Source organism: Zootoca vivipara, chromosome 10 (genome assembly GCF_963506605.1).
Source record: "Zootoca vivipara chromosome 10, rZooViv1.1, whole genome shotgun sequence".
NCBI classification, from domain to species: domain Eukaryota; kingdom Metazoa; phylum Chordata; class Lepidosauria; order Squamata; family Lacertidae; genus Zootoca; species Zootoca vivipara.
Genome location: NC_083285.1, coordinates 52,108,863 through 52,122,499, shown reverse-complemented (window position 1 = coordinate 52,122,499; position 13,637 = coordinate 52,108,863). Strand labels below are relative to the sequence as shown.

The 13,637-nt window shown below is 46.2% G+C and overlaps 1 protein-coding gene across 1 annotated transcript in view; it reads right to left on the bottom strand.

Annotated features, from left to right (window-relative positions):
- Positions 1-9,192: 9,192 nt before the first annotated feature.
- PTN (pleiotrophin) overlaps positions 9,193-13,637 on the bottom strand; it is a 94,788-nt gene continuing 90,343 nt past the window's right edge. Inside the window, exon 5 of the mRNA XM_035128511.2 lies at positions 9,193-9,837. Within this exon, the coding sequence (XP_034984402.2) occupies positions 9,785-9,837 (53 nt within the window). The 3' untranslated portion in view covers positions 9,193-9,784. The remainder of the gene's footprint in view (positions 9,838-13,637) is intronic.

Below are 13,637 nucleotides of genomic sequence, written 5' to 3'. Positions count from 1 at the left end.
ATGTAAAGGTAAAGGGACCCCTGACCATTAGGTCCAGTCGTGACCGACTCTGGGGTTGCGCGCTCATCTCGCATTATTGGCCAAGGGAGCCGGCATACAGCTTCCAGGTCATGTGGCCAGCATGACAAAGCTGCTTCTGGCAAACCAGAGCAGCACATGGAAACGCCGTTTACCTTCCCGCTAGAGCGGTACCTATTTATCTACTTGCCTTTTGACGTGCTTTCGAACTGCTAGGTTGGCAGGAGCTGGGACCAAGCAACGGGAGCTCACCCCGTCATAGGGATTCGAACCGCCGACCTTCTGATCAGCAAGCCCTAGGCTCAGTGGTTTAACCACAGCACCACCTGGATCCCTGTTTGAAGTAGTAGGATACCATTTTAAATGTTTAGTGTTGATGAGTCCTTAGTCATTGGCTCTGGCTGCATCTACTATTGGTTTCTCTGCCTTCCACCCTACCCGTCCCAAGGAGCACCAGTCACCACTGCAAAAAGGTCTCTGCTTCATACTCTCACAACTCACATTCCAAAGGCACTGGAGAGCCACTGGCAGACAGAGTAAACAGCAATGTGATTATTTCCCCCTTCTTCCAAGGAGCTCAGGGTGGTACAGTCATACCTCGACATCCGAACGCTTCGGCTTCCGGAGGTTTCGACTTCCGAAGTCGACAACCCCAGAAGTCTTTTCGCCGCGTGTGGGGTTGGTGCATGCGCAGAAGCGTGAAATTGTGCTTCGCGCATGCGCTGACTACGCGCTTCAACATCCGAAAACCTTGACTTACGAAGACGGTCGCAGAACGGATCGTCTTCGTAAGTCGAGGTACCACTGTATAGATGAGGATTGTCCCATCCAAGGGGAAGGGCCATAGCTCAGTGGCAGAGCATCTGCTTTGCACGCAGAAGGTCCCAGGTTCAATCCCCGGCAACTCTTGATGGGACTGGAAACATTCCCTGCCTGAAAAAAACCTGGAGCTAAATGTGTTTTTATAAGGTTGTCATCTGCTCTGGGACCTTATGCCGAATACATTAATTGTTAAGAAACGCAATAAAGAGAAGCAAGTCCAAGAATATTTCTATCCTTACTGTGAAGGAATGGGTGAAAATAATGTTTTTGAAAGTTTCCCCGTCATTCCTCAGGTAGGCCAGAGAAGCGATTGGCAGCACTGAGTGACTGCAGAAAACACACATATCTCCTGAAGGCAACTTTCTCGGAGCAGAGCCGAAGCATTTATTTAAAGTATATGTTTATTTCCTTGATAGCCGAAGACAGTCTGGGGGCCTCTTGCGATGGTATCACAGGGAGGATGACTGCAAACTCAAATTCCAAATTCCCTTTGATAAGGCCGCCAGACTTGCTTTGCCTGTCGTGGCATGTTTATGCAAGAGAATAATTGAAAATGCAGAGTTTATTTCATGGTGCAGGTTGAATGTTTCCAGCCTTTTCCCCATCAATCTTCCCCCCTCCCTGTTCATTTATAAGCTCATCTTTACTTGGCAGCAAAGACCGTCCAGGATTTTATGGGCTATGGTTCATGAGGCAAACCAGCAAAAAGGAGAAAAAAATAGCCACCCCACCCTCCGTCTTATGCTGGTGAAAAGTAATCCCCATGCTGTAGAAATTCAGGCCAAAGAACTGCATGAAGGGGTCTAAAGAACACAGAGTTCCTTTTCCTGAAGCCCTGCTGAGTTCATTTTCCAAGGCGGAGCCTAGATTCTCCGCTAGCTCTCTGCAGCGGCCTTATTTTGCACTAATGAAGTTGGCTGGGCTCTGCAAACTCTATTGCCACCCCTCTCCCCACACTGGAAAATAGTTTGATCAAATTTTGAATTCAGACACTGCCAGTCTCCTAATGAAGTTGCTAGTGGGAACAATGCAGGATGTGAACACTTCTTTCCACACCATGCCATAGCCTGGGTGGACCCCCTGTGAGCTCCTCAACCCAGCCTCACCATCTCATTCCCCAAAAATATTTCCTAGTAGCAAGGCAGGCTGGAGCTCTGCCGGGGGGGGGGGGTTATAGAGACAACTTGCTAAGAGGCCTCTGTGTAAGGCTTCCTTCCTTCCTAGTGCCCAGAATGCTGTCCTGGAAGTAGCAGGAACCCTGGGAAATGCAACACTGACTCCATACTAAGGATTGAGGTGCCATGGGAATATTTGATTTCCCAGGCTCCCCACCTCCCCAAGTATGGGATGATGCTACTGCAGCAGTGAAGGCACAAGGAGGAGCAGGAGAGAATGGTGGAGAATAGTGTTGGCTCTGGTTTTAAACCAGAGAGGATAGTAGACATCATATTCATATATATATACCTTTCCAAAACGTTTTATAGATTCTAAATGATTGTACTCCACCCTACTTACGCTGGTCTATGACCGTAATAAAGATTTAATTGATTGATTGAAGAGGTATGGAAGTGTCTCCAGCAGCAAAGGCAAGTGTGGCTGTGGGAAGTGGGAAGGAACATTTATCCCCTTTAATGCTAATTTCACTCCCCCCCCTCCCCAAAAGCCAAAATGTTACCCCAATTTTGCAGGCTGCAAATGGCCTTGGCAAATTGGGAGGGCATTTTGCCCGCTTTAGTTTTATTTTAATGATGATGTTGGCTGCATTGCAGTTTTGTATAAGATTTTTGAAGAATTGTCTGACTTAAAAACGGTCTACAGTTTTCCTTCTCACCACAACTAGTAATTTGTAAAGGCCAGAATTGTCAAAACAGTGTGCGCTGCAGCAGGAAGGTGACATTCACACATTGGAAATAAATTGTATTTCCTGCACAAATGTGTGCTAAGGCTTATTTTCTTTAGTGATATCCTTTTGCTGCTTCGCCAATATTAAGGAAGCAGGAGACACAGGTGAATGCAAAGCACAATTTGGAGGGGGAAACCCCATTGCTCTCTTACCTTTATTTGCACACACATCCAGCCAGCTGAAAAAAAAATAACAATATTGGCTTACCTTATAGGACTGGTGTACCATTGATGAGATAATGTATGGTTCCATAAACAGTGATTCCTATGCTATAAAAAGCATTATTCAGAGTAGTGGTTTGCATGACCCAGTAAAGAGATAATAACCCTTTAAAATTCAAAATCAGTAACAATTGCACATTTATTCAAAATACAGTTAAAATTCAACAAAATTAATGAACTTGATCCAGTCCTACCAGCTTTTCAAAGTCTGGTAATCATTTACACATCCAGTGTTCCTTGCTTCGTAGTCATCCAAGGAAATCCCACCGCTCAATCTGTGCTTGCGGACTGTTTTCTGTCACAGCCACTATTCCAGAGCCTTTTATTCTCCTGTTGAGAGGCCAGAAGGCTTGCTTATATTAGAAGCAGAGCTGATAAGCAAGCAGAGAGCAGCAATGGCACCCAACCAGGCCACCCACTAAACTGCCCACAGACAAAGCAGCCCTTATCATTAGAAGCTTGTGTGTGTCCCCTGCCTCACTCTGCCCTTAAAGGCTGCCAGGCAGCAAGACACATAGCACTGATAGCAAGTGGAGAGAGGCAAACTGGGAAACCAGGGCTCTTCCTGGGACCCTGCAAGCATTCAGGCTGAGAAGCAGGTTAGCTCGCCCATGGGGCACAGTAGGAGTCTAAGCTAAGGCACCATGCCTTAAAAAGAAAAAAAGAAATTCCAGCCAGACAACATGAGCAGGTTTTCGATCAATATACTCTGGTTGATATTGTAATTGCTTAAATTATAGGAGCAAATGTCTGTGACGGTCTTTGTAAAGATTAAAACACCTTCGACTGTGCAGAAGGTAAGCTTCACTCCTTAGCTTCTGAATGGCGAAACATACAGAACTGAATCTGCTTCCATCTCTTCTGAAATGCTGGAGAAGGTAGCAAAGATTGTCTTCTACTAGCAGTCACTGCAAAAGGCAGGGATTTTCAGGGCAGACAGGTTTGCTCTTCTTGCCATTTGCTCCCAGAAGGGAGGAGATAGTGAAGAACAAGAAGTCCTGTTGAGAGCACGGCTGATCCTTCACCATCACTTCCCCTCTGGGGGCAAATGGCAAGGAGGGTAAACCTGGGAACTTGGCTGCTATTCTCCTCCTCCTCCTCCTCCTCCTCCTCTTCCTTCAAGTTTTGACTTCCTCGATATCTCTATACATTTACAGGAAAGTAAGTCCCAATGAATTCAAGTCCACACCTTTTAAAAAATATATATATGTAAATGACAGTCACTGGTGGGTGCAACTGATCATTAGAAAGAAATCAGCAGGCGGGGAGGTGAATTTCAACTGTTTCCAACCCTGCTGAGAGCCTCAAAGAAAACTGCTGTTCCAAACCTGCTGTTTGTCTTGAGAAGAAAGCTCCCATAGGTGCCAGTGGGAGATTCTGTCCCGATGCAAATTGCATCTACAGAGGAGAGATTTTTTTTGGTCAGGATTTCAGCAGGGAGGAAAGGGTTAAACCTTCACTCTGCCCACCCATTGCTAAGAACTGAGATGCCAATAATTACCAGCACACACACACACACACACACACACACACACACACACACACAGTGGTTGCTTACCTACCTACCTACTTACTTACTTACTTACTTACTTATGTATTCAAAATGTGCATGCTAAATGCAAATGCGAAGACACATTTGATGTCCAATCTAGTTTGGACCTATGGCAGAATTGCTTCTGAATGAATGCATGCATAGGATCTAGTTGCACATCTGCCAGCAGCTGCCTTTGGGACAGGGTTCTTTCTTCTCGCCCTCTCCATCTCTGCAAACAGACCATTCTGTGTGTTCCTTTATTAGTAGGATTATGTATGTCTATTGATATATGCGCAGATGGAAGATGTTTAAGACTCTGTAGTCTCTGCAGAGACAATCGAGAAATTTGTTCTCCTACAGTTCAGAAATGTATATTATGACAAGCGAGTTAAGCAAAGGCTGTTGGAGTTTGAGAGCCAATGAGTGGTTTAATGCTTAGAGTGTTCAAATCCCCGCCCAGCCACAAAGTTCACTGGGTGACCCTGGGCAAGCTGCTCACTCTCAGCCCAACCTACCTCTCAGGGCTGTTGTGAAGATAAAGTGACTGGGAGTGCTGAGGGTTGTGGCTCCCGATCACATGAAAGAACCTACATGAGTACAGATGGATGGTTCCCTCTTTGGAAAGCCACGAGAGTGTAACTGGGCATTGCATGATAATTGTGTTTGGAAACAAGGGGCAGGGTCTTCTTTCTCTCTCTCTCTCTCTCTCTCTCTCTCTCTCTCTCTCTCTCTCTCTCTCTCTCTCTCTCAGTGCATAGCCATGCACACAGGGTGAGCTAATGCCTGAAACAGGCTCTGTACAGACAATCACATGGATGTACCAGGGCAGGGCCATCTTAAGCATACCTGGCGCCGTGGTGCGACAGATCCCTCCGGTGGCCCCCCGCCTCGTTTCCCAGCGCGGCACCCCCCCTGGCGGTCCAGTACCCTGGCACCCTGCACCACCCAGCCTGGCCATAGGGCCGGCCCTGTATACCAGGGTTGGGAGCAAAAATGAGCAGACATTCCCCTTCCACACATTCATTGCAACTTGACTTCTCTGAGTCCAAATCTGAGAACCAATCCACGTCTGAAAAAGACCTAGGGTGGAGCCCTCCTAGAAACACTGCAAGGGATTCTGGGAAAGCAGAATGGTTACATTCAATGCTATTTTTCTAGAAAAAGAGATGCTGGAACTCACCATAGATACCTCTCTTGTTCTCTTATAAGGGAATGGTGTCCATCTGACAGGTGCCAGAACTGAGTTCTGACAAGTTCTGGCTGGGGGGGGGGAGTCCTGGTTACATTAAATCAAGAAATGAATTTACTAGCATAACTAGTTTGGTCCCAAAAGGTGTCACCTGGGAACACTGTAAAGGGATTTTGGGTGACACCCCTTAGGACCAGAGTAGCCATGCTAAGTACGTAAATCAATATTTTGATTTAATATAATCATTTCATTTTGGTTTTAAATGCAAATAGTTCTTCCTGGAGAAGAGACAGCAATTGCTGGGATTACAGCAGAGAGGTGGTAGTGGGGATGGTGGGGTTAACCCTTTTCTGTCCTGCTGCAATCAGGGTATGAAATCACTCATCGAAAGCTGCTATTTGCATTGGGAGGTAAGCTGCCACTGGCACTAATGGAAGGTTCCCTCCCAATACAAAAAAGCAGCTTTGGAGAAACGGTTTTCATCAGGATCGCAGGATGGGAGGTCTCTCCCCCAGCAACATCTGCTGCAATCTCTGTGATCGTTCCCACCCCAGGCAGATGCTATTTGCATTTTTTTTAAAAAAAAGTCTCATTAAGTATCACATTTCATTTGACCCTTAGATCACACATTACAGCTCTTTGGGCCATCAAAATGACTTGGGACAGTCAGAAAAAACAAACATTTTTATATAAATAGAAGCTGTTTTCCGCCACCACTGCCCATTCCCTGAAAAAAAAGGGGGGGTTGCCACAGAGATTGCATTGCAATGCAATGAGATATTCCATATTATGGGGACTCACCAGAGACATGTGTTGTTCTCAAACCAATTACCTTGCAAAGCTTTCTCTAGATTGTGTTAAACCATCTTTCCTCCAAAGTTTCTCTAGATTGTGTTAAATCATCTTTCCTCAGAAGTTGTGTACAGCACTATATGCTCTCCGTGTGTGTGTGTGTGTGTGTGTGTGTGTTGGGTGGTTGTCAGTGCTTAAAACAGGATTGTGTCAATGAAGCTAAAGTTAGAGGATTTCTTTCTTATAGACAGAACAATGTGAGGCACAAATATCCTTTGGGACAATGACTTATTGATGTGGTGAAAGTCTCAGCTTGCTTGCCCTGTGTAATGTCGAAATGTCCCTGGGAGTTGCTTTTGTAAACAGAAACACACCTTGACAGCCACTTAAAAGATTTCTCCGCGGTCTAAGCATGAGCACAAGCCCAGTAGCATGGGGGCACTTACAGAGCCATCAACAAACACTAAAAGCTGCTGAAATTATGCATTGGCATCGATTTGTTTTGGGTCGTCACACGAGGAAAGTGCAAGATATTTGATGACATGAGTATCGGGAACAAGTCTCCTCCACCTGATGCTCCCCCCACAATGGACTACAACTCCCATCAGCCCCAGAGACATAGAGACATAGTTCAATGATGTTGGGAGTTGCAATCCAGCAAGATTGACCAAGGCAGCAGGTCGAAGAAATTTGCCTTAGAATGATACCTGTAAGTACGGAATGTGAAGAGGCTGGAAAAATAATTTAAAAAACACCCATTTTTAAATGCACATTTGAAAACTCAGGGCCACTAACCAGAGCCTAAGAAAGGTATTGTTGTGAGGGAAGAGGACGTGGCTGGAAGCTTCAAAGGAGGCAGCACTGGTACCAAGAGATGACACTTTCCATTTTGCCTCAGGCGGCAAAATCTTCTGGGCCGGCCCTGCTTAAATTTATGAAAAGTGAAGAAAGCCTTTTGTAACCAGACTGTGGGTGCAGGAGGAAAACTCATGCTTGTGGTGTTTGCAACATTTTGGGGTGGCTACTAGCACTCTGTGAGAAAAATAATAATGACACAGATGCTATATCCGTCAGAACAACTCTCCACAATAGCTCTATATTCAGAGACAATGTGCCATTACTTACCAGGCCCTGGGGACTAGCAACATGAACTGAGTACTGCTATCATATGGTTCAAGATGGCAATTGCTGGAGCAAGATGAGATAGAGAAGGGAAGCTGGGCCACGGAATCAGCTCTGCTGAGAGAACAGCACCTTTTGTCTCTTCCTCTCCTTGAACAGTTTCCCATAGCAGCTGGCTTTTCCAATAACTAGCATAAGTAAGAACTGGTGCCTGAACTTTCTTCTTTTTTTTTCTTCATCCCTCCCAATCCCTTTTCCTTTTGTGCCATGTGCCTCTTAGTTTGTGAACCCGAGGTAAAGGGCTGTCTTATCACCAATCTTCCTTAACTGCTATGAGAGCCCTTTGTGGCTGAAAGGTAAGGTTAAAAAGGCTTCAAAGAAATATATACCGAGCTAGAAGGATTGCGAACATTTGTGCATTCTTAAGAACCTTTGAGGGTATCTTTGGGGTAGCTTTCAAGGACAAAGGTACTCCCTCCACCTTCAGAACACTCAGTATCTGACAGGAGAGTCACCTCCTTTGAAAGTGTCGTCCAGAAACCCTCTCAAAGACTCTGGTGGCAGAGCGGGGGGGGGGGAGATCCACTGAAGTTTATTTCAGGCAAGGTAGGTCTGCTTATGTGGAACTCTGTTGTTTTGTTCTGAAATGCCAGCCATCATCAATATTTCAATAGAAGAAAACTGACAGGTCTGCGGAAGTCAATATAGCACAGAGAAGTTGTGGCAAGATTTACTTTCAATAAGAGGGAAGCCATGCCGTGTCACAGAATGGACTAATGCCCCCAGTCATGTCCGGCTTGTGAGCTCCCAGGGAGTAGCTAGCTGACCACTAACGGAGACAGTGAACTGGGCTCAATGGACTTTTGGCCAAAAGCAACAAGGCAATGTGTCTATGCCTTTTAAGTCCTGGAGCTTGCCTTGCATAGAGAAGCATTCCCCAACCAGGTGTTTTCCAGATGCTGCTAACTACATCTGCCATCAGCCTTGACCATTCACCACGCTGCCTGGGGATGATGGGACTTGTAGTCGAAAACATCTGGAGGGCTGCAAGTCGAGGAAGACTGGCATAGGGATTTGGGTGCAGATATTGCTTAAGGACAAAGATGATCAACATCAGCACTGACCCACTGTCAACCCAGCCGGATGGGTGGGGTATAAACAGACTACAGTGGTACCTCGGTTTAAGTACACAATTGGTTCCGGAAGTCTGTACTTAACCTGAAGCGAACTTTCCCATTGAAAGTAATGGAAAGTGGATTAATCCGTTCCAGACGGTCCGTGGAGTACCTAAACTGAAGCGTATTTAACCTGAAGCAAACTTTCCCATTGAAAGTAATGGAAAGTGGATTAATCCGTTCCAGACAGGTCCGCGGAGTACTGAAAATACTCAAACCGAGGCGTACTTAAACCAAGGTATGACTGTATTTTCAGGTGTGGAAGACCTTCTTAGCTCTTTTAGCGTTCAGTTCGTGGTGGCAGAAAGTGAAGCCTGCCATGAAACATATTTTCATACTTACCCCCTGTTCATTCATTCAATCAATCAATCAATCATGGGAGGGGAAACATTTTCAGGAAACACATTAAGAAATCATTATGGACTAGAGCCTTAAGTTGTTTTATTAAAAGGTGTAAATTACAACCAAGTTAGTTATTTCAGGGCAGGTACAATCTGGGGAAAAAGACCCACTCTTGCTGTTATAAAACGTAAAAAGTCTGTTTTACACATCATAAGACAGCCAGTCTGCGCAGCATATGGACAGACCATTTTGACATCATGGAACCTCGATAGAACACGTCCTGTGGGATTTCCATGTGGGTCATAAGTCCTGCCCTTAGCATGCAGAGTCAGGCCTAAGAAGACTGGACTCCAAAGGAGGAAAGGGGGGGGTGATTTGGGATGAAGCTATACTTTCCAATATACAATAGTAAATCAGGTACTAAATGACATTATTACCTTTTTATTGCAGACTTCTACAAATGCGGTTAAGGTTATACACTCAAAACACTAAAGTAAAAAAATAAAAAAGAAGAAGAAGAAAGAGGGCGAATTGGTACGTTTATTTCTTCCTATTGTACAATTAAGCTATAAATAACTTCTGGATAAAACGCCTAGGTGTCAATGAAACTTGTTAACCGATTACATTCGAGGAAGTCCCTTTCCCACATAGCCCAGCACATCTTCACTATTCCAGTGTCTTCTCCTGTTTCTTGCCTTCTTTTTTCTTTTTCTTGGGTTCTGTAGACACAAGAAAAAATTACAGTGTTACAAGACCATCAGAAAAAAAAAAACTCCACAAGGTGCCATAGCTGGACATTTGCTAGGGCCCCAGGACTAAGTAGAGGAATCACTGCCCTAACAGTGGTAACCATTGCTCACTTTTGGACAAAAGCATCCCAGAAGATCAGGTGCAGCCTAAGAGAATGCTCACTTTGCATGCCTTGTTTCCTCCAGATTCGGGGGCCATCTGTGAGTGCCTCTAAAATCCTGGTGCCAGAAATGATAATAAACACAGCCAAAGTCAAAGAAAGAAGAAAGGTTTCTTCCCACACATTTAGAGTGGCCCTGATCCTACCTGAATTGAACTGGAAGCCCTGCAGTGTCTTCAATTTGGGTCAGGAGGAGGCATGAGAAAGAAAAGCACCAAGGCAGACTCTCCTTGCACCTGCTCTGACCCTGGGGAAATCTAGGGCTGCCTCGACCAGCTCCAGCAAAACCCCAGGTTGACTCAAATTAGCCTGAGGAGTTGCAGGATCCAGCAGTAATCCAGAGCCAGTGCACAGCCATGCTTGTTAGTAAAGCACACCTTCTGTTTCTAGTGGTATGTTTCACTCTGGCAACCAAAACAGAGTTGATTTTAGTCTATGAAAATGTAATAATTACACTCACTTAGAGCAGTCCTGGGTCAAACTTTGTAATATCTAAAAGCTCTTCCTGGATATATATATATGGGGGGGGGGGCGTTTTGGGAGGGGGGATCTCTGCTCCTCTGAGCATTTTTATGGGAATGGAGTGGTTTTCACAGGGATGGCCAACACTTACCAGAAGTGCTGGTCCTACCATTTTATATTTCCCAGGATGTCTCATTCCAAGGGATTCTAGGATGCAGCGGCAATGATCACAAATGAAAAAGGGGGAAATAAAAAATGGCAGTTGACGGCCTGATGGGTTTTATCCTACCCCCAAATCACTAGAGAAAAATTTGTCCCTACTTTTGTGGTTCACGGATGAGCCCATGAAATGGAGGGTGATTTGGGGAGAAGATTCTGCTTCCTATGTTTCTACACAAATTGCTGTTCCGAGCATGTCTTCTTAGAAAGCAGAGACACCCATAAGGTGGCACCACCAGGGGCACCCTGCCCATATCCTGCAAGTGCCACAAAAATGCCAGGATGGTCATGAAAACCCGTAAGCCACCATGGCTTCTCTCTTAGTCACAGAGAGTCAGCCATTGTGGCGGTAGCGGCATTGGGAAAGAGGAGAGGAAGGAGGGCTTCTTCCTGAAGCCTAGTTAGTGCTTACTAGGCTTTGGGAATAATTAAAAAAACATATAATAATTTATTATTTATACCCCACCCATCTGGCTGGATTTCCCCAGCCACTCTGGGAGGCTCCCAACCAAATATTAAAAACACAACAAAGCTTAAACAACTTCCCTAAACAGGGCTGCCTTCAGATATACAGTGGTACCTCGACAACCGACCGCTTCGACTTCCGAAGGTTTCAACTTCCGAATTTGACAACCCCGGAAGTCTTTTCGCCGTGTGTGCCGCGCGCTCTCTGCGCGAGCATTCTGTGCCGCGCAAAGCGGTGCGCGCAGTCGACGCATGCGCAGAAGCGCGAAATCACGCATGCGCACAAGCGGCACTTCAGCAACCAAAGACTTCGACTTACGAAGACGGCCACAGAACGGATCGTCTTCGTAAGACGAGGTACCACTGTATTTTAAAAGTAAGATAGTTGCTTATTTCCTTGACATCTGATGGGAGGACGTTCCACAGGGCAGGCGCCACTACCGAGAAGGCGTTCTGCCTGGTTCCCTTTAACCTCACTTCTCGCAGTGAGGGAACCACCAGAAGGCCCTTGGAGCTGGAGCACAGTGTCCTGGGTGAACAATGAGGGTGGAGACACTCCTTCAGGTATACAGGATCGAGGCCGTTTAGGGCTTTAAAGGTCAGCACCAACACTTTGAATTGGGCTCGGAAACGTACTGGGAGCCAAGAAGGTGGGTTGGACTGTAGGAGTCAGAGTCCTCACACCTCCTTCCTGAAGGACTTGCTTTTCAATTTCATTGCCAGGCACATGCTGGAAGGCAGCGGAGAGCTCTACCATTCAGCTGCCTCCCTGCAGGGCTCTCTCAGCCAGGGAAGGAAGGACGGTTGCCCAGTTATGCCTGTGTGTCTTGCTGCCTCCTTCAATCCCTTCACCAGGCAAGGCAGCCAGCCATGGTTGACTTCACTCTGTTTCTCCATGCCAGTTAATTCCATTGAACGAGGCAGAGCTTACTTCCAAGTAGACGTGTTTAAGATGGAAAGCAAGAGTAAGTTATTCATAGGACAGGGTTGTGCAGGGCTAGGTTTCTTAGGGGAGCTGAGTTCAATGAAATTGAGTAAATATGAGAAGGAAATATGCCAAGAGTCCTACTGCACACAAACACTGACCTGGGATCAAGTGGGACTTACTTCTGAGTAACCTTATACAGAGGGCGAAGCTCCAGGATGCAATCTTCCGCATACACGTCATGAAAGTAAACGTTCCTAAACATAATGAGACCTGATGTCATGGATTGACTGGACACAGAGGAATGGTGGGAGGTACCAGCTGGAGAACCACCAAGGGAAGAAGGTTCAGAGACTGGGGAGTGGTGGTGAGACAACGATAAGTGGTCAGAGGCAGAAGTCTGGGAGGAGGAGCTGTCAGAAGCTGAAGAGGTAACAGGGTTTGTTGAGAAGGGAGAGTCTGGCAGAGAGAAGTCCAGAATCAAAAGCTGCAGCAGGAGAGGACGGAGGCCAAGAGATGGAGATGAGTCAGGCTGGTGAAGAAGCCAGGTTGTCTCCCTCTCCTGCTGTGACCAGCTCCCCTCCCACCTGGTCTCCCAGGACCAGAAATATTTCAAGAGTGAGGAGCAGAGACAGGTGTGTCAGTGCAGTCTCAGATTGCTTGGGAAAGACCCAGAGAAGGAGATTATTTAGACAGCTGTTGTCAGGTGGGGATCTTCAGCCTCCACAACTGTCTCATAGGGAGAGAAGATTTGTTGTGCTCCAGATCATATGCAGAGTACTTTCTCTCTGCTAGAGCTAAAGAAAGGCCAGGAGTCCAGTCCCAAATCTTTTTTCCTCTTAACTTCATCTGTGCCATATCCAGATGGTTCTCCAAAGCAGCGTCGGTGATTTTACCTTCTCCTCCTCCAAATCCTTGTACGGAGGTTGTTTCCATTTCCACATCACAATGTGCTTCCATCAATTTAGTGATTCCGTGATCCAGTCCTCCCAACTTTTCATCAAGTTGGTCTGAAACTTCTGAGTATTCTCATTTCCACCTCATAGTCCTCTTCTTCATCCTCTGGCTCGTTTTGTTCATCTTGACCAAACACTGATCTGAACATTTTCGATTGTTCAGTCATCATCAACCGTTTAACAATACCAGTGGTCACTTATTGATCCCTTTGTCACACTGGATGCTTTTAATGTTCTGGATATCTGTCAGGGGGACACCCTACAAGGAGTCCCCCACCCGGTCATCCAGCACTTCGCCCAGAGATAGCACGAGCAGCGAGTCAGGAGGAGGGAATGAGGAATGGAGGGAGGGCTCAGAGATGCGTCAGAGCCTTGGCACCGCTCTGGTCGAGGGACAACAGATGAGCATAGCTGCCAAGTTATCCCTTTTTTAAAGGGATTTTCCCTTATGCTGAATAGGCTTCCTCGCGAGAAAAGGGAAAACTTGGCAGCTATGCAGATGAGGGGCTCAGCGAGACACTGGAGCCCAGGCAGCAAGAGGGGAGACCTCTCCTTCCGGCACCCGAATTGAGGTGCACGTCC